General features: G+C 49.9%; 1 protein-coding gene across 1 annotated transcript in view; it reads left to right on the forward strand.

Moving 5' to 3' along the window:
• Positions 1-18,670, forward strand: part of LOC124045396 (laminin subunit alpha-5-like) — a 255,140-nt gene that overhangs the window by 141,954 nt on the left and 94,516 nt on the right. The window contains 7 exon segments of the mRNA XM_046364693.1: positions 4,035-4,052; positions 4,419-4,623; positions 4,835-4,961; positions 5,191-5,330; positions 6,479-6,594; positions 7,853-8,064; positions 17,620-17,821. Of these exon segments, the coding sequence (XP_046220649.1) occupies positions 4,035-4,052; positions 4,419-4,623; positions 4,835-4,961; positions 5,191-5,330; positions 6,479-6,594; positions 7,853-8,064; positions 17,620-17,821 (1,020 nt within the window).

Below are 18,670 nucleotides of genomic sequence, written 5' to 3' on the forward strand. Positions count from 1 at the left end.
TTATAATGTGTGTTATAATGTGTGTTATAATGTGTGTTATAATGTGTGTTATAATGTGTTATAATGTGTGTAATAATGTGTGTTATAATGTGTTATAATGTGTTATAATGTGTGTTATAATGTGTTATAATGTGTTATAATGTGTTATAATGTGTTATAATGTGTTATAATGTGTGTTATAATGTGTTATAATGTGTGTTATAATGTGTTATAATGTGTTATAATGTGTTATAATGTGTTATGTGTGTTATAATGTGTTATAATGTGTTATAATGTGTGTTATAATGTGTGTTATAATGTGTTATAATGTTATAATGTGTTATAATGTGTATTATAATTTGTGTTATAATGTGTGTTATAATGTGGGGTTATAATGTGTTATAATGTGTGTTATAATGTGTGTTATAATGCGTTATAATGTTTCGGTTATTAGTAGGTATATCATTACTTCACTGAATTCCATCATTATATACCATCTAGAGACCTACGGAGGAGCGGCTAATGTGGAGGAACATCAATGCCCTGGGCTCAACACCAAGGCTAGCTCAATGCCCTGGGCTCAACACCGAGGCTAGCTCAATGCCCTGGGCTCAACACCGAGGCTAGCTCAATGCCCTGGGCTCAACACCGAGGCTAGCTCAATGCCCTGGGCTCAACACCGAGGCTAGCTCAATGCCCTGGGATCAACACCGCGGCGAGCTAAAATCCCTGGGCTCAACACCGAGGCTAGCTCAATGCCCTGGGCTCAACACCGAGGCTAGCTCAATGCCCTGGGCTCAACACCGAGGCTAGCTAAAATCCCTGGGCTCAACACCGAGGCTAGCTCAAATCCCTGGGCTCAACACCGAGGCTAGCTCAAATCCCTGGGCTCAACACCGAGGCTAGCTCAATGCCCTGGGCTCAACACCGAGGCTAGCTCAATGCCCTGGGCTCAACACCGAGGCTAGCTCAATGCCCTGGGCTCAACACCGAGGCTATCTCAATGCCCTGGGCTCAACACCGAGGCTATCTCAATGCCCTGGGCTCAACACCGAGGCTAGCTCAATGCCCTGGGCTCAACACCGAGGCTAGCTCAATGCCCTGGGCTCAACACCGAGGCTAGCTCAATGCCCTGGGCTCAACACCGAGGCTATCTCAATGCCCTGGGCTCAACACCGAGGCTAGCTCAATGCCCTGGGCTCAACACCGAGGCTAGCTCAATGCCCTGGGCTCAACACCGAGGCTAGCTAAAATCCCTGGGCTCAACACCAAGGCTAGCTCAATGCCCTTGGCTCAACATGGAGGCTAGCTCAATGCCCTGGGCTCAACACCGAGGCTAGCTCAATGCCCTGGGCTCAACACCGAGGCTAGCTAAAATCCCTGGGCTCAACACCGAGGCTAGCTCAATGCCCTGGGCTCAACACCGAGGCTAGCTCAATGCCCTGGGTTCAACACCGAGGCTAGCTCAATGCCCTGGGCTCAACACCGAGGCTAGCTCAATGCCCTGGGCTCAACACCGAGGCTAGCTCAATGCCCTGGGCTCAACACCGAGGCTAGCTCAATGCCCTGGGCTCAACACCGAGGCTAGCTCAATGCCCTGGGCTCAACACCGAGGCTAGCTCAAATCCCTGGGCTCAACACCGAGGCTAGCTCAAATCCCTGGGCTCAACACCGAGGCTAGCTCAATGCCCTGGGCTCAACACCGAGGCTAGCTCAATGCCCTGGGCTCAACACGCTTGTGACGCCAGGGTAGTGGGTTCGATTCCCGGGACCACCCCTGTAGAATGGCTGGGCACAACACCTTTGGATAAAAGGCTAAAGCATATATTATGCCCTGGGCTCAACACCGAGGCTAGCTCAATGTCCTGGACCAGAGCTAGCTAGCTAACAAACTCGTGTGTGCAGCGACACCAGAATTCAAAACACGTCTTAACTTTTTTTGTAGTTCATTAAATCCAATGCCCTGGGCTCAACTTTAGGCTATCCTTAAACTGGGCTCAACAAGGCTAGCTGCCCAGGCTCAACACACTGGATGGAGCTTTCTCAATGCCCTGGCTCAACAAGTTTCTCAATGCCCTGGGCTCAACACGAGGCTAGCTCAATGCCCTGGGCTCAACACCTGGTTCCCGGGAGCGAGGCTAGCTAAAATCCCTGGGCTACCATGGACACCTGGAGGCTAAAGCTCAATGCCCTTGGCTCAACATGGAGGCTAGCTCAATGCCCTGGGCTCAACACTGAGGCTAGCTCAATGCCCTGGGCTCACCACAGAGGTAACCAAAATCCCTGGGCTCACCTGACAGGTAACCAGCTCAATGCCCTCAGCTCAAACCAGACAGACCCTAGCTCAATAACCCTGGGTTCAACACAGGTAGCTCAATGCCCTGGGCTCATCACGAGGTAACCAGACAGACCCTGGGCTCACACTGAGGCTAACCAGAAACCCTGGGCTCAACACAGGCAGACAGCTCAATTCCCTGGGCTCAAACCAGAGGACCTAGCTCACCTAGGCTCAACACGAGGCTAGCTCAACAGCCCTGGACCTCAACACCAGAGGCTAGCTCAATGCCCTGGGACAGGTAACCAGCTCAACCCTTCTCAACACAGGTAACCAGCTCAACCCTGGGCTCAACAGGTAACTGACCCTTCTCACCTGACAGAAAGGCAAGCTCAATGCCCTGGGCTCAACACCAGGCTAGCTCAGATGCCCTGGGCTCAACACTGACAGGTAACCAATGCCCTTCTCACCTGACAGCTAACTAACAACCCTTCTCACCTGACAGGCAACCAGACAGACCCTTCTCACCTGACAGGTTCAAAACCCTTCTTAACTGACAGGTAGTTCATTAAACCCTTCTCAACCTGAAATGTGATAACTTTAGTATCCTTAAACACCTAGAAAACAGGCTGGCAGACAGACCCTTCTCACTGGATGCAACCAGACAGTTTCTCCTCTGACAGGACAGACACTGGATGGAGAAGTTTCTGTTTTTTTTGTGGGATTGAAACAGACAGATCTTCTCACCTCCAGGTAACCAGACAGACCTGGTTCCCTGACAGGCAACCATGGACTCACCTGACAGGTAACCAGACAGACCCTTCTCACCTGATCAGGCAACCAGACATGGACCCTTCTCACCTGACAGGTAACCAGACAGACCCTTCTCACCTGACAGGTAACCAGACAGACCCTTCTCACCTGACAGGTAACCAGACAGACCCTTCTCACCTGACAGGTAACCAGACAGACCCTTCTCACCTGACAGGTAACCAGACAGACCCTTCTCACCTGACAGGTAACCAGACAGACCCTTCTCACCTGACAGGTAACCAGACAGACCCTTCTCACCTGACAGGTAACCAGACAGACCCTTCTCACCTGACAGGTAACCAGACAGACCCTTCTCACCTGACAGGTAACCAGACAGACCCTTCTCACCTGACAGGTAACCAGACAGACCCTTCTCACCTGACAGGTAACCAGACAGACCCTTCTCACCTGACAGGTAACCAGACAGACCCTTCTCACCTGACAGGTAACCAGACAGACCCTTCTCACCTGACAGGTAACCAGACAGACCCTTCTCACCTGACAGGTAACCAGACAGACCCTTCTCACCTGACAGGTAACCAGACAGACCCTTCTCACCTGACAGGTAACCAGACAGACCCTTCTCACCTGACAGGTAACCAGACAGACCCTTCTCACCTGACAGGTAACCAGACAGACCCTTCTCACCTGACAGGTAACCAGACAGACCCTTCTCACCTGACAGGTAACCAGACAGACCCTTCTCACCTGACAGGTAACCAGACAGACCCTTCTCACCTGACAGGTAACCAGACAGACCCTTCTCACCTGACAGGTAACCAGACAGACCCTTCTCACCTGACAGGTAACCAGACAGACCCTTCTCACCTGACAGGTAACCAGACAGACCCTTCTCACCTGACAGGTAACCAGACAGACCCTTCTCACCTGACAGGCAACCAGACAGACCCTTCTCACCTGACAGGTAACCAGACAGACCCTTCTCACCTGACAGGTAACCAGACAGACCCTTCTCACCTGACAGGTAACCAGACAGACCCTTCTCACCTGACAGGCAACCAGACAGAAGTGATTCAGGCTCTGAAGATGTAATATGTTGTGGAGTCAGACCAATCACCAGACTGTATTATTGTGACTGAACTCCTGACCCAAGTCTCCAGCTGCTACATACTAACATGAACAATTATCCACTATTTAATTTTCTCTTCTCCTCTCCTCTTCCCTTCTCCTCCCTCCCTCACTCCACCTACCCTCTCCTCTCCTCTCTTTACCTCCTCTTTCTCCCCCCTCCCTCCTCTCCTCTTCCCCTCTCCTCCTTCACTCCTCTACCCTCTCCCTCCCTCCTCCTCTCTTCCTCTTCCCTCTCCCTCCTCTTCCTCTCCCATCCCAGTTCGTCCTGTATCCCGTCTAGGTTCCAGACCCCCTCTGATTCGCTGGTGTTGAAGGAAGGTCAAGGGTCATCTGTCCAGGAGCCTGTCCTGGCCTCCCCTGCTGACCCCCCTGTGGGTCCAGCCGACACCATTCCCTGGGCCAGCGGAGACCGTCCTCCGACCGCAGCTGATAACGTGGACCATGTCCACCTTGATTCTGCTCAGGTAATCCTTCATCATTTTATTTTGTCTTTATTTTTATTTTTACAGGAGATCTACTAAGGTTGAGAACCTATGTTCTAGAAAGACCTCACATTGGATGTTATTGAAGTATTCGTTGACAGTCACACAATGAAATCCAATTCACTAATATTTTTCTGCTGGAAAGATTCCAATGTCCACGCAGTCATGATGGTTCTGTCTTCCTGCCCTCCAGAATGCAGCAGTGTATTCTGGTCGTGTCCCAACTCTGGGTCGTTACGTGTTCATCCTCCACTACCACCAGCCCCTCCACCCCACCTACCCTGTCCAGGTATTCATCAACGGTGGACGCATCTGGCAAGGTGAACCCTAAAGACACACATTACACCACCTTGAATATCTCTCTATATCAATAGTTATACTATCGCTGTTAAAAGATTGTGATCAAGTCCTTTAATAATCTATAAATGAGCAAAATACAGAACGCAGGAAAAGCCAGAAAATCACAATTATCTTTTGACAGTTAAATGTAAATATTTTGACAGTTGAATTTGAATCTTTTGTAATCTTTTTGTAATCTCCATCCTCCAGGCCATGCCAACGCCTCCTTCTGTCCCCATGGTTACGGTTGCCGTAGCGTTCTGATCTCAGAGAACCAGATCATTCTGGACGTGACGGACAACGAGATCTTCCTGACCGTCCAGGTCCCTGACGGAAAAACACTCTGGCTGGTGAGTTAGTCTAGAAACACTGAGAAAAGATGTCCTTATTTTTTTTTACAAGTTAAAGACAAGCGAAGATTGAAATGAATCCACAGAGCTTGTGGTTGTTGTCCATTTCATTTCAGTTGTCTGCTTGCAGAGCTTAACACCTATTTCAGTACAGAGCACTGGAACATGTAGATAGAGGTGTATAAAGACTGTGAAGTTCTAACAACGTGTGTGTGTGTGTGTGTGTGTGTGTGTGTGTGTGTGTGTGTGTGTGTGTGTGTGTGTGTGTGTGTGTGTGTGTGTGTGTGTGTGTGTGTGTGTGTGTGTGTGTGTGTGTGTGTGTGTGTGTGTGTGTGTGTGTGTGTGTGTGTGTGTGTGTGTGTGTGTGATGTGTGTGTGTGATGTGTGTGTGTCCGTGCGTGTGGTGTGTGTGTGTGTGTGTGTGTGTGTGCGTGTGTCCGTGCGTGTGTGTGTGTCCGTGCGTGCGGTGTGGTGTGTGTGTGTGTGTGCGATGTGTGTGTGTGTCCGTGCGTGTGGTGTGTGTGTGTCCATGCGTGCGGTGTGGTGTGTGTGTGTGCGATTTTTGTGTGTGTGTCCGTGCATGCGGTGTGGTGTGTGTGTGTGTGTGTCCGTGCGTGCGGTGTGGTGTGTGTGTGTGTGTGTCCGTGCGTGCGTGCGGTGTGGTGTGTGTGTGTGTGCGATGTGTGTGTGTGTCCATGCGTGCGGTGTGGTGTGTGTGTGTGTGCGATGTGTGTGTGTGTCCGTGCGTGTGTGTGTGTGTGTGTGTGTGTGTGTGTGTGTGTGTGTGTGTGTGTGTGTGTGTGTGTGTGTGTGTGTGTGTGTGTGTGTGTGTGTGTGTGTGTGTGTGTGCGTGCGATGTGTGTGTGTGTGTGTGTGTGTGTGTGTGTGTGTGTGTGTGTGTGTGTGTGTGTGTGTGTGTGTGTGTGTGTGTGTGTGTGTGTGTGTGTGTGTGTGTGTGTGTGTGTGTGTGTGTGCGATGTGTATGTGTGTGTCCGTGTGTCCGTGTGTCCGTGCGTGTGTGGTATGTGTGTGTGTGTCCGTGCGTGCGGTGTGGTGTGTGTGTGTGATGTGTGTGTGTGTCCGTGCGTGCGGTGTGGTGGTGTGTGTGTGTGTGTCCGTGCATACGGTGTGGTGTGTGTGTGTGTCAGGACTATGTTCTGGTGGTCCCAGAGAGCAGCTACAGCTCCAGTTACCTGTCTGAACAACCTCTGGACAAATCATATGACTTCATCAGCAACTGTGGACAGAACAGCTTCTACATCAAGTGAGTTTACTGTACAGCATGTCTGTGTCTCGATTGATGTAAAAGAAAAGCTAATAAAAGTTAGATTATGTGTTGTGGCTGAGAATATTTACTTTGCTATTATATTATTATACGATGTACTTGCTCAAATATAATTTCACCAGAACCAAATCTCACCTGGTCAGTAGCTGGACAGCTAACCATCTGTCTAGAGACTAACTAGAGACTAACTAGCAGACTAACTGCAGACTAACTGCAGACTAATTAAAGACTAACTGCAGACTAATTAAAGACTAACTGCAGACTAATTAAAGACTAACTGCAGACTAATTGCAGACTAACTGCAGACTAATTAAAGACTAACTAGAGACTAACTGTAGACTAATTAAAGACTAACTACATACTAATTAAAGACTAACTAGAGACTAACTGCAGACTAATTAAAGACTAACTGCAGACTAATTAAAGACTAACTAGAGACTAACTGCAGACTAATTAAAGACTAACTGCAGACTAATTAAAGACTAACTAGAGACTAACTAGAGACTAACTGCAGACTAATTCAAAACTTAACTACCGACTAACTAGAGACTAACTAGAGACTAACTGCAGACGAATTAAAGACTAACTACAGACCAACTAGAGACCAACTAGAGACTAAATAGAGACTAACTACAGACTAACTACACTAACTAGAGACTAACTGCAGACTAATTAAAGACTAACTACAGACCAACTAGAGACCATCTAGAGACTAAATTGAGACCAACTACAGACTAACTACACTATCTAGAGACTAATTAGAGACTAACTACATACTAATTAAAGACTAACTACAGACTAACTACACTAACTAGAGACTAACTACAGACTAACTACATACTAACTAGAGGCTAACTACATACTAATTAAAGACTGACTACAGACTAACTACACTAACTAGAGACTAACTACAGACTAACTACATACTAACTAGAGGCTAACTACACTAACTAGAGAGTAACTACACTAACTAGTGACTAACTAGAGACCAACTACAAACTAACTACAGACCAACTACAGACTAACTAGAGACTAAGTAGAGACTAACTAGCTCAAATGTGAATATCTCTCTCTCTCTGTCTCTCTCTCTCTCTCTCTCTCTCTCTCTCTCTCTCTCTCTCTCTCCCTCTCTGTCTCTCTCTCTCTCTAGCTCTCTATCTATCTCTCTCTCCCCTCTCTCTCTCTCTCTCTCTCTCTCTCTCTCTCTCTCTCTCTCCACCCCCCCCCCTCTCTCCAGTCCTGCCACAGCCTCTCCATTCTGTCGTAGTTCAGCCATCTCTCTCTCTGCGTTCTTCAACAACGGTGCCATGCCCTGCGGGTGCCATGAGGTGGGCGCGGACAGCGATACCTGCCAGCCCTTCGGCGGGCAGTGCCAGTGCAGACCGAACGTCATCGGCAGGGACTGCTCACAGTGTGCCACGGGCTACTGGGGGTTCCCCAACTGTAGAGGTGAGTCACTACACAGGGCCTAGGAGGAGGGAGAAGGGAGGCAGGGACTGCTCACAGTGTGCCACGGGCTACTGGGGGTTCCCCAACTGTAGAGGTGAGTCACTACACAGGGCCTAGGAGGAGGGAGAAGGGAGGCAGGGACTGCTCACAGTGTGCCACGGGCTACTGGGGGTTCCCCAACTGTAGAGGTGGGTCACTACACAGGGCCTAGGAGGAGGGAGAAGGGAGGCAGGGACTGCTCACAGTGTGCCACGGGCTACTGGGGTTCCCCAACTGTAGAGGTGGGTCACTACACAGGGCCTAGGAGGAGGGAGAAGGGAGGCAGGGACTGCTCACAGTGTGCCACGGGCTACTGGGGGTTCCCCAACTGTAGAGGTGAGTCACTACACAGGGCCTAGGAGGAGGGGAGAAGGGAGGCAGGGACTGCTCACAGTGTGCCACGGGCTACTGGGGGTTCCCCAACTGTAGAGGTGAGTCACTACACAGGGCCTAGGAGGAGGGAGAAGGGAGGCAGGGACTGCTCACAGTGTGCCACGGGCTACTGGGGGTTCCCCAACTGTAGAGGTGGGTCACTACACAGGGCCTAGGAGGAGGGAGAAGGGAGGCAGGGACTGCTCACAGTGTGCCACGGGCTACTGGGGGTTCCCCAACTGTAGAGGTGAGTCACTACACAGGGCCTAGGAGGAGGGAGAAGGGAGGCAGGGACTGCTCACAGTGTGCCACGGGCTACTGGGGGTTCCCCAACTGTAGAGGTGGGTCACTACACAGGGCCTAGGAGGAGGGAGAAGGGAGGCAGGGACTGCTCACAGTGTGCCACGGGCTACTGGGGGTTCCCCAACTGTAGAGGTGAGTCACTACACAGGGCCTAGGAGGAGGGAGAAGGGAGGCAGGGACTGCTCACTGTAGAGAGGTGAGTCACTACACAGGGCCTAGGAGGAGGGAGAAGGGAGGCAGGGAGTCACAGTGTGCCCACGGGCTAGAGGTGAGTCACTACACAGGGGGGGTTCCCCAACTGTAGAGGTGAGTCACTACACAGGGCCTAGGAGGAGGGAGAAGGGAGGCAGGGACTGCTCACAGTGTGCCACGGGCTACTGGGGGTTCCCCAACTGTAGAGGTGAGTCACTACACAGGGCCTAGGAGGAGGGAGAAGGGAGGCAGGGACTGCTCACAGTGTGCCACGGGCTACTGGGGGTTCCCCAACTGTAGAGGTGAGTCACTACACAGGGCCTAGGAGGAGGGAGAAGGGAGGCAGGGACTGCTCACAGTGTGCCACGGGCTACTGGGGGTTCCCCAACTGTAGAGGTGAGTCACTACACAGGGCCTAGGAGGAGGGAGAAGGGAGGCAGGGACTGCTCACAGTGTGCCACGGGCTACTGGGGGTTCCCCAACTGTAGAGGTGGGTCACTACACAGGGCCTAGGAGGAGGGAGAAGGGAGGCAGGGACTGCTCACAGTGTGCCACGGGCTACTGGGGGTTCCCCAACTGTAGAGGTGAGTCACTACACAGGGCCTAGGAGGAGGGAGAAGGGAGGCAGGGACTGCTCACAGTGTGCCACGGGCTACTGGGGGTTCCCCAACTGTAGAGGTGTGAGTCACTACACAGGGCCTAGGAGGAGGGAGAAGGGAGGCAGGGACTGCTCACAGTGTGCCACGGGCTACTGGGGGTTCCCCAACTGTAGAGGTGAGTCACTACACAGGGCCTAGGAGGAGGGAGAAGGGAGGCAGGGACTGCTCACAGTGTGCCACGGGCTACTGGGGGTTCCCCAACTGTAGAGGTGAGTCACTACACAGGGCCTAGGAGGAGGGAGAAGGGAGGCAGGGACTGCTCACAGTGTGCCACGGGCTACTGGGGGTTCCCCAACTGTAGAGGTGGGTCACTACACAGGGCCTAGGAGGAGGGAGAAGGGAGGCAGGGACTGCTCACAGTGTGCCACGGGCTACTGGGGGTTCCCCAACTGTAGAGGTGGGTCACTACACAGGGCCTAGGAGGAGGGAGAAGGGAGGCAGGGACTGCTCACAGTGTGCCACGGGCTACTGGGGGTTCCCCAACTGTAGAGGTGAGTCACTACACAGGGCCTAGGAGGAGGGAGAAGGGAGGCAGGGACTGCTCACAGTGTGCCACGGGCTACTGGGGGTTCCCCAACTGTAGAGGTGAGTCACTACACAGGGCCTAGGAGGAGGGAGAAGGGAGGCAGGGACTGCTCACAGTGTGCCACGGGCTACTGGGGGTTCCCCAACTGTAGAGGTGAGTCACTACACAGGGCCTAGGAGGAGGGAGAAGGGAGGCAGGGACTGCTCACAGTGTGCCACGGGCTACTGGGGGTTCCCCAACTGTAGAGGTGAGTCACTACACAGGGCCTAGGAGGAGGGAGAAGGGAGGCAGGGACTGCTCACAGTGTGCCACGGGCTACTGGGGGTTCCCCAACTGTAGAGGTGAGTCACTACACAGGGCCTAGGAGGAGGGAGAAGGGAGGCAGGGACTGCTCACAGTGTGCCACGGGCTACTGGGGGTTCCCCAACTGTAGAGGTGGGTCACTACACAGGGCCTGGCTGAATGTTGTTTAGTTTAATGTCTAGGAGGAGGGATATGGGATGGAGGAGGAGGGAGGAGGAGGGAGGAGACTGGGATAAGGGAGGAGACTGGAATAAGGGAGGAGACTGGAATAAGGGAGGAGACTGGGATAAGGGAGGAGACTGGGATACGGAAGAAGACTGGGATACGGGTTAAGACTGGGATAAGGGAGGAGACTGGGATATGGGAGAAGACTGGAATACGGGAGAAGACTGGGATAAGGGAGAAGACTGGGATACGGGAGGAGACTGGGATAAGGGAGGAGACTGGGATAAGGGAGGAGACTGGGATACGGGAGAAGACTGGGATACGGGAGAAGACTGGGATACGGGAGAAGACTGGGATAAGGGAGGAGACTGGGATAAGGGAGAGACTGGGATAAGTGAAGAGACTGGGATAAGGGAGGAGACTGGGAGACTAGGATAAGGGAGGAGACTGGGATAAGGGAGGAGACTAGGATCAAATCAAATCACATTTATTTATATAGCCCTTCGTACATCAGCTGATATCTCAAAGTGCTGTACAGAAACCCAGCCTAAAATCTCAAACAGCAAGCAATGCAGGTGTAGAAGCACGGTGGCTAGGAAAAACTCCCTAGAAAGGCCAAAACCTAGGAAGAAACCTAGAGAGGAACCAGGCAATGAGGGGTGGCCAGTCCTTTCTGGCTGTGCTAGGTGGAGATTATAACAGAACATGGCCAAGATGTTCAAATGTTCATAAATGACCAGCATGGTCCAATAATAATGAGGCAGAACAGTTGAAACTGGAGCAGCAGCACGGCCAGGTGGACTGGGAACAGCAAGGAGTCATCATGTCAGGTAGTCCTGAGGCATGGTCCAAGGACTCAGGTCCTCCGAGAGAGAGAAAGAAAGAGAGAAAGAGAGAATTAGAGAGAGCACACTTAAATTCACACAGGACACCAGATAAGACAGGAGAGGTACTCCAGATATAACAAACTGACCCTAGCCCCCGACACATAAACGACTGCAGCATAAATACTGGAGGCTGAGACAGGAGGGGTCAGGAGACACTGTGGCCCCATCCGAGGACACCCCCGGACAGGGCCAAACAGGAAGGATATAACCCCACTCACTTTGCCAAAGCACAGCCCCCACACCACTAGAGGGATATCTTCAACCACCAACTTACCATCCTGAGACAAGGCTGAGTATAGCCCACAAAGATCTCCGCCACGGCACAACCCAAGGGGGGGGCACCAACCCAGACAGGATGATCACATCAGTGACTCAACCCACTCAGGTGACGAACACCTACCAGGGACGGTATGAGAAAGCCCCAGTAAGCCAGTGACTCAGCCCCTGTAATAGGGTTAGAGGCAGAGAATCCCAGTGGAAAGAGGGGAACCGGCCAGGCAAAGACAGCAAGGGCGGTTCGTTGCTCCAGAACCTTTCCGTACACCTTCCCACTCCTGGGCCAGACTACACTCAATCATATGACCCACTGAAGAGATGAGTCTTCAGTAAAGACTTAAAGGTTGAGACCGAGTTTGCATCTCTGACATGGGTAGGCAGAACGTTCCATAAAAATGGAGCTCTATAGGAGAAAGCCCTGCCTCCAGCTGTTTGCTTAGAAATTCTAGGGACAATTAGGAGGCCTGCATCTTGTGACCGTAGCGTACGTGTAGGTATGCACGGCAGGACCAAATCAGAGAGGTAGGTAGGAGCAAGCCCATGTAATGCTTTGTAGGTTAGCAGTAAAACCTTGAAATCAGCCATTGACTTAACAGGAAGCCAGTGTAGAGAGGCTAGCACTGGAGTAATATGATCACATTTTTTGGTTCTAGTCAGGATTCTAGCAGTTTAGCACTAACTGAAGTTTATTTAGTGCTTTATCCGGGTAGCCGGAAAGTAGAGCATTGCAGTAGTCTAACCTAGAAGTGACAAAAGCATGGATACATTTTTCTGCATAATTTGTGGACAGAAAGTTTCAGATTTTTTGCAATGTTACGTAGATGGAAAAAAACTTTCCTTGAAATGATCTTGATATGTTCTTCAAAAGAGAGATCAGGGTCCAGAGTAACGCCGAGGTCCTTCACAGTTTTATTTGAGACGACCATTAAGATTAATTGTCAGATTCAACAGAAGATCTCTTTGTTTTTTGGGACCTAGAACAAGCATCTTTGTTTTGTACGAGTTTAAAAGTAGAAAGTTTGCAGCCATCCACTTCCTTATGTCTGAAACAAATGCTTCTAGCGAGGGCAATTTTGGGGCTTCACCATGTTTCATTGAAATGTACAGCTGTGTGTCATCCGCATAGCAGTGAAAGTTAACATTATGTTTTCGAATGACATCCTCAAGAGGTAGAATATATAGTGAAATCAATAGTGGTCCTAAAACGGAACCTTGAGGAACACCGAAATGTACAGTTGATTTGTCAGAGGACAAACCATTCAGAGACAAACTGATGTCTTTCCGACAGATAAGACCTAAACCAGGCCAGAACATGTCCGTGTAGACCAATTTGGGTTTCCAATCTCTCCAAAAGAATGTGGTGATCGATGGTATCAAAAGCAGCACTAAGGTCTAGGAGCACGAGGACAGATGCAGAGCCTAGGTCCGATGCCATTAAAATGTCATTTACCACCTTCACAAGTGCCGTCTCAGTGCTATGATGGGGTCTAAAACCAGACTGAAGCATTTCGTATACATTGTTTGTCTTCAGGAAGGCAGGGAGTTGCTGCGTAACAGCCTTCTCTAAACATTTTGAGAGGAATGGAAGATTCGATAAAGGCCGATAGTTTTTTATATTTTCTGGGTCAAGGTTTGGCCTTTTCAAGAGAGGCTTTATTACTGCCACTTTTAGTGAGTTTGGTACACATCCAGTGGATAGAGAGCCGTTTATTATGGGAGGGCCAAGCACAGGAAGCAGCTCTTTCAGTAGTTTAGTTGGAATAGGGTCCAGTATGCAGCTTGAAGGTTTAGAGGCCATGATTATTTTCATCATTGTGTCAAGTGATATAGTACTAAAACACTTGAGCGTCTCTCTTGATCCTAGGTCCTGGCAGAGTTGTGCAGACTCAGGACAACTGAGCTTTGAAGGAATACGGAGATTTAAAGAGGAGTCCGTAATTTGCTTTCTAATAATCTTTTCCTCAAAGTAGTTCATGAGTTTATCACTGCTAAAGTGAAAGCCATCCTCTCTTGGGGAATGCTGCTTTTTAGTTAGCTTTGCGACAGTATCAAAAAGGAATTTAAAATGGTGGTCCGATAGTCCAGGATTATGAGGAAAAACATTAAGATCCACAACATTTATTCCATGGGACAAAACTAGGTCCAGAGTATGACTGTGACAGTGAGTGGGTCCAGAGACATGTTGGACAAAACCCACTGAGTCGATGATGGCTCCGAAAGCCATCATCGAGTGGGTCTGTGGACTTTTCCATGTGAATAATAAAGTCACCAAAGATTAGAATATTATCTGCTATGACTACAAGGTCCGATAGGAATTCAGGGAACTCGGTGAGGAACGCTGTATATGGCCCAGGAGGCCTGTAAACAGTAGCTATAAAAAGTGATTGAGTAGGTAGCATAGATTTCATGACTAGAAGTTCAAAAGACGAGACTGGGATAAGGGAGGAGACTAGGAGACTGGGATACGGGAGGAGACTGGGATAAGGGAGGAGACTAGGAGACTGGAATATGGGAGGACACTGGGATAAGTGAAGAGACTGGGATACGGGAGGAGACTGGGATAAGGGAGGAGACTAGGAGACTGGGATACGGGAGGACACTGGGATAAATGTCTGGTGCGTCCTCTATCTGTCTGTGCGTCCTGTCTATGTGTACTGTCTGTGTGTATTGTCTGTGTGTACTATACTGCCTGTGTGTACTATACTGTCTGTGTGTATTATATTGTATGTGTGTACTATACTGTCTGTGTGTACTGTCTGTGTGTACTATACTGTCTGTGTGTATTATCTGTGTGTACTATACTGTCTGTGTGTACTATACTGTCTGTGTGTACTATACTGCCTGTGTGTACTATACTGTCTGTGTGTACTATACTGTCTGTGTGTACTATACTGTCTGTGTGTATTATACTGTCTGTGTGTACTGTCTGTGTGTACTATACTGTCTGTGTGTATTATCTGTGTGTACTATACTGTCTGTGTGTACTATACTGTCTGTGTGTACTATACTGTCTGTGTGTACTGTCTGTGTGTACTATACTGTCTGTGTGTATTATCTGTGTGTACTATACTGCCTGTGTGTACTATACAGTCTGTGTGTACTATACTGTCTGTGTGTATTATACAGTCTGTGTGTACTATACAGTCTGTGTGTACTATACTGTCTGTGTGTACTATACTGTCTGTGTGTACTATACTGTCTGTGTGTACTATACTGTCTGTGTGTACTATACTGTCTGTGTGTACAGTCTGTGTGTACTATACTGTCTGTGTGTACTATACTGTCTGTGTGTACTATACAGTCTGTGTGTACTATACAGTCTGTGTGTACGATACAGTCTGTGTGTACTATACTGTCTGTGTGTACTATACTGTCTGTGTGTATTATACTGTCTGTGTGTACTATACTGTCTGTGTGTACTATACTGTCTGTGTGTACAGTCTGTGTGTACTATACTGTCTGTGTATTATACAGTCTGTGTGTACTATACTGTCTGTGTGTACTATACTGTCTGTGTGTACTATACTGTCTGTGTGTACTATACTGTCTGTGTGTACGGTCTGTGTGTACTATACTGTCTGTGTGTACTATACTGTCTGTGTGTACTATACTGTCTGTGTGTACGGTCTGTGTGTACTATACTGTCTGTGTGTACTATACTGTCTGTGTGTACTATACTGTCTGTGTGTACTATACTGTCTGTGTGTACTATACAGTCTGTGTGTACTATACTGTCTGTGTGTACTATACTGTCTGTGTGTATTATACTGTCTGTGTGTACTATACTGTCTGTGTGTACTATACTGTCTGTGTGTACAGTCTGTGTGTACTATACTGTCTGTGTGTATTATACAGTCTGTGTGTACTATACTGTCTGTGTGTACAGTCTGTGTGTACGGTCTGTGTGTACTATACTGTCTGTGTGTACAGTCTGTGTGTACTATACTGTCTGTGTGTACGGTCTGTGTGTACTATACTGTCTGTGTGTACGATACAGTCTGTGTGTACTATACTGTCTGTGTGTACTATACTGTCTGTGTGTACTATACTGTCTGTGTGTATTATACTGTCTGTGTGTACTATACTGTCTGTGTGTATTGTCTGTGTGTAATACACTGTCTGTGTGTACAGTCTGTGTGTACTACACTGTCTGTGTGTACTACACTGTCTGTGTGTATTGTCTGTGTGTACTACACTGTCTGTGTGTACAGTCTGTGTGTACTATACTGTCTGTGTGTATTATACAGTCTGTGTGTATTATACTGTCTGTGTGTACTATACTGTCTGTGTGTACTATACTGTCTGTGTGTACTGTCTGTGTGTACTATACTGTCTGTGTGTATTATACTGTCTGTGTGTACTATACTGTCTGTGTGTACTGTCTGTGTGTACTATACTGTCTGTGTGTACTATACTGTCTGTGTGTACTATACTGTCTGTGTGTACAGTCTGTGTGTACTATACTGTCTGTGTGTATTATACAGTCTGTGTGTACTATACTGTCTGTGTGTACTATACTGTCTGTGTGTACTGTCTGTGTGTACTATACTGTCTGTGTGTACTATACTGTCTGTGTGTACTATACTGTCTGTGTGTACAGTCTGTGTGTACTATACTGTCTGTGTGTATTATACAGTCTGTGTGTACTATACTGTCTGTGTGTACTATACTGTCTGTGTGTACTATACTGTCTGTGTGTACGGTCTGTGTGTACTATACTGTCTGTGTGTACTATACTGTCTGTGTGTACGGTCTGTGTGTACTATACTGTCTGTGTGTACTATACTGTCTGTGTGTACTATACTGTCTGTGTGTATTGTCTGTGTGTACTACACTGTCTGTGTGTATTATACTGTCTGTGTGTATTATACTGTCTGAGTCTAATGTGTATGACATGTCAGTGTACATATCTGTGGTATTGTGTGTGTGTGTGTGTGTGTGTGTGTGTGTGTGTGTGTGTGTGTGTGTGTGTGTGTGTGTGTGTGTGTGTGTGTGTGTGTGTGTGTGTGTGTGTGTGTGTGTGTGTGTGTGTGTGTACAGATATGATTGAATGTGATCTCTCCTCTACTCCCGCAGCGTGTCAGTGTGATACACCACACTAACTCTCCTCTCCCACTCTCCTCTCCCTCTCCTTTCCTTTCTCCTCTCCTCTCCTTTCCTCTCTCCTCTCCTCTCTCCTCTCCTCCTCTCCTCTCCTTCTCCTCTCCTCTCCTCTCCTCTCCTCTCCTCTCCTCTCCCTCTCCTCTCCTCTCCCTCTCTCCCTCTCCTCTCCTCTCCTCTCCTCTCCCTCTCTCCTCTCCTCTCCTCTCTCCCTCCTCTCCTCCTCCTCTCCTCTCCTCTCCTCTCCTCTCCTCTCTCCTCTCCTCTCCTCTCCTCCTCTCCCTCTCCTCTCCTTTCCTCTCTCCTCTCCTCTCCTCCTCTCCTCTCCTCTCCTCTCTCTCCTCTCCTCTCCTCTCCCTCTCCCTCCCTCTCCCTCCCTCTCTCCTCTCCTCTCCTCTCTCCTCTCCTCTCCTCTCCCTCCTCCTCCTCTCTCTCCCTCTCCTCTCCTCTCCTCTCCTCTCCTCTCTCCTCTCTCCTCCTCTCCTCTCTCCTCTCCTCTCCTCTCCTCCTCTCTCTCCTCCTCTCCTCCCTCCTCTCCTCTCCTCTCCTCTCCTCTCTCCTCTCCTCTCCTCTCCTCCCTCTCCTCTCCTCTCCTTTCCTCTCCCTCTCCCTCCTCCTCTCCCCTCTCCTCTCCTCTCCCCTCTCTCTCCTCTCCTCTCCTCTCCTCTCCTCTCCTCTCCTCTCCCCTCTCCTCTCTCCTCTCCTCTCTCCTCTCCTCTCCTCTCCCCTGCAGCGTGTCAGTGTGGTACACGGCTGTGTGAGCCGGTGACTGGAGACTGTATCTGCCCACCGAGGACCCTGCTCCCAGAGTGTATCCAGTGTGAGCCCCAGACGTTCGGCTGTCATCCTCTGGTCGGCTGTGAGGTCTGCAACTGTTCCCGTCCTGGGGTCACCACCCCCAACGTCAGCTGTGACACCGACAGTGGACAGTGCAGGTAAAACCAACTACAGTACCTGTGGCCAACAGGGTTCTAGAGGCGGGGTTCTAGAGACGGGGTTCTAGAGGCGTGGTTCTAGAGGCGGGGTTCTAGAGGCGGGGTTCTAGAGGCGGGGTTCTAGAGGCGGGGTTCTAGAGGCGGGGTTCAAGAGCCGGGGTTCAAGAGCCGGGGTTCTAGAGGCGGGGTTCTAGAGGCGGGGTTCAAGAGGCGGGGTTCGAGGGGCGGGGTTCGAGGGGCGGTGTTCGAGGGGCGGGGTTCTAGAGGCGGGGTTCTAGAGGCGGGGTTCAAGAGGCGGGGTTTGAGAAGCGGTGTTCTAGAGGCGGGGTTCTAGAGGCGGGGTTTGAGAAGCGGTGTTCTAGAGGCGGGGTTCTAGAGGCGGGGTTCAAGAGCCGGGGTTCAAGAGCCGGGGTTCTAGAGGCGGGGTTCTAGAGGCGGGGTTCAAGAGGCGGGGTTCTAGAGGCGGTGTTCGAGGGGCGGGGTTCTAGAGGCGGGGTTCTAGAGGCGGGGTTCAAGAGGCGGGGTTCGAGAAGCGGTGTTCTAGAGGCGGGGTTCTAGAGGCGGGGTTCGAGAAGCGGGGTTGAGAAGCGGTGTTCTAGAGGCGGGGTTCTAGAGGCGGGGTTCTAGAGGCGGTGTTCTAGAGGCGGGGTTCTACCGACAGTGGACAGTGCAGGTACAAGACTGGGTTAGCAACCGACTGAGCTAAACGTTCTGATGTAGGACATTCAATGCAGGTAAAAGACAAACTCTGGGTTTGAAAATGGGGTCGTATGTGCTTCACAAGACTAGTTAGTGTTAGGGCCACGCTGAGTAAAAGTCTAGATATGAGCTTTTATGGGTATCTAACGC

The sequence above is a fragment of the Oncorhynchus gorbuscha genome, linkage group LG10 (genome assembly GCF_021184085.1).
Source record: "Oncorhynchus gorbuscha isolate QuinsamMale2020 ecotype Even-year linkage group LG10, OgorEven_v1.0, whole genome shotgun sequence".
Lineage (NCBI taxonomy): Eukaryota > Metazoa > Chordata > Actinopteri > Salmoniformes > Salmonidae > Oncorhynchus > Oncorhynchus gorbuscha.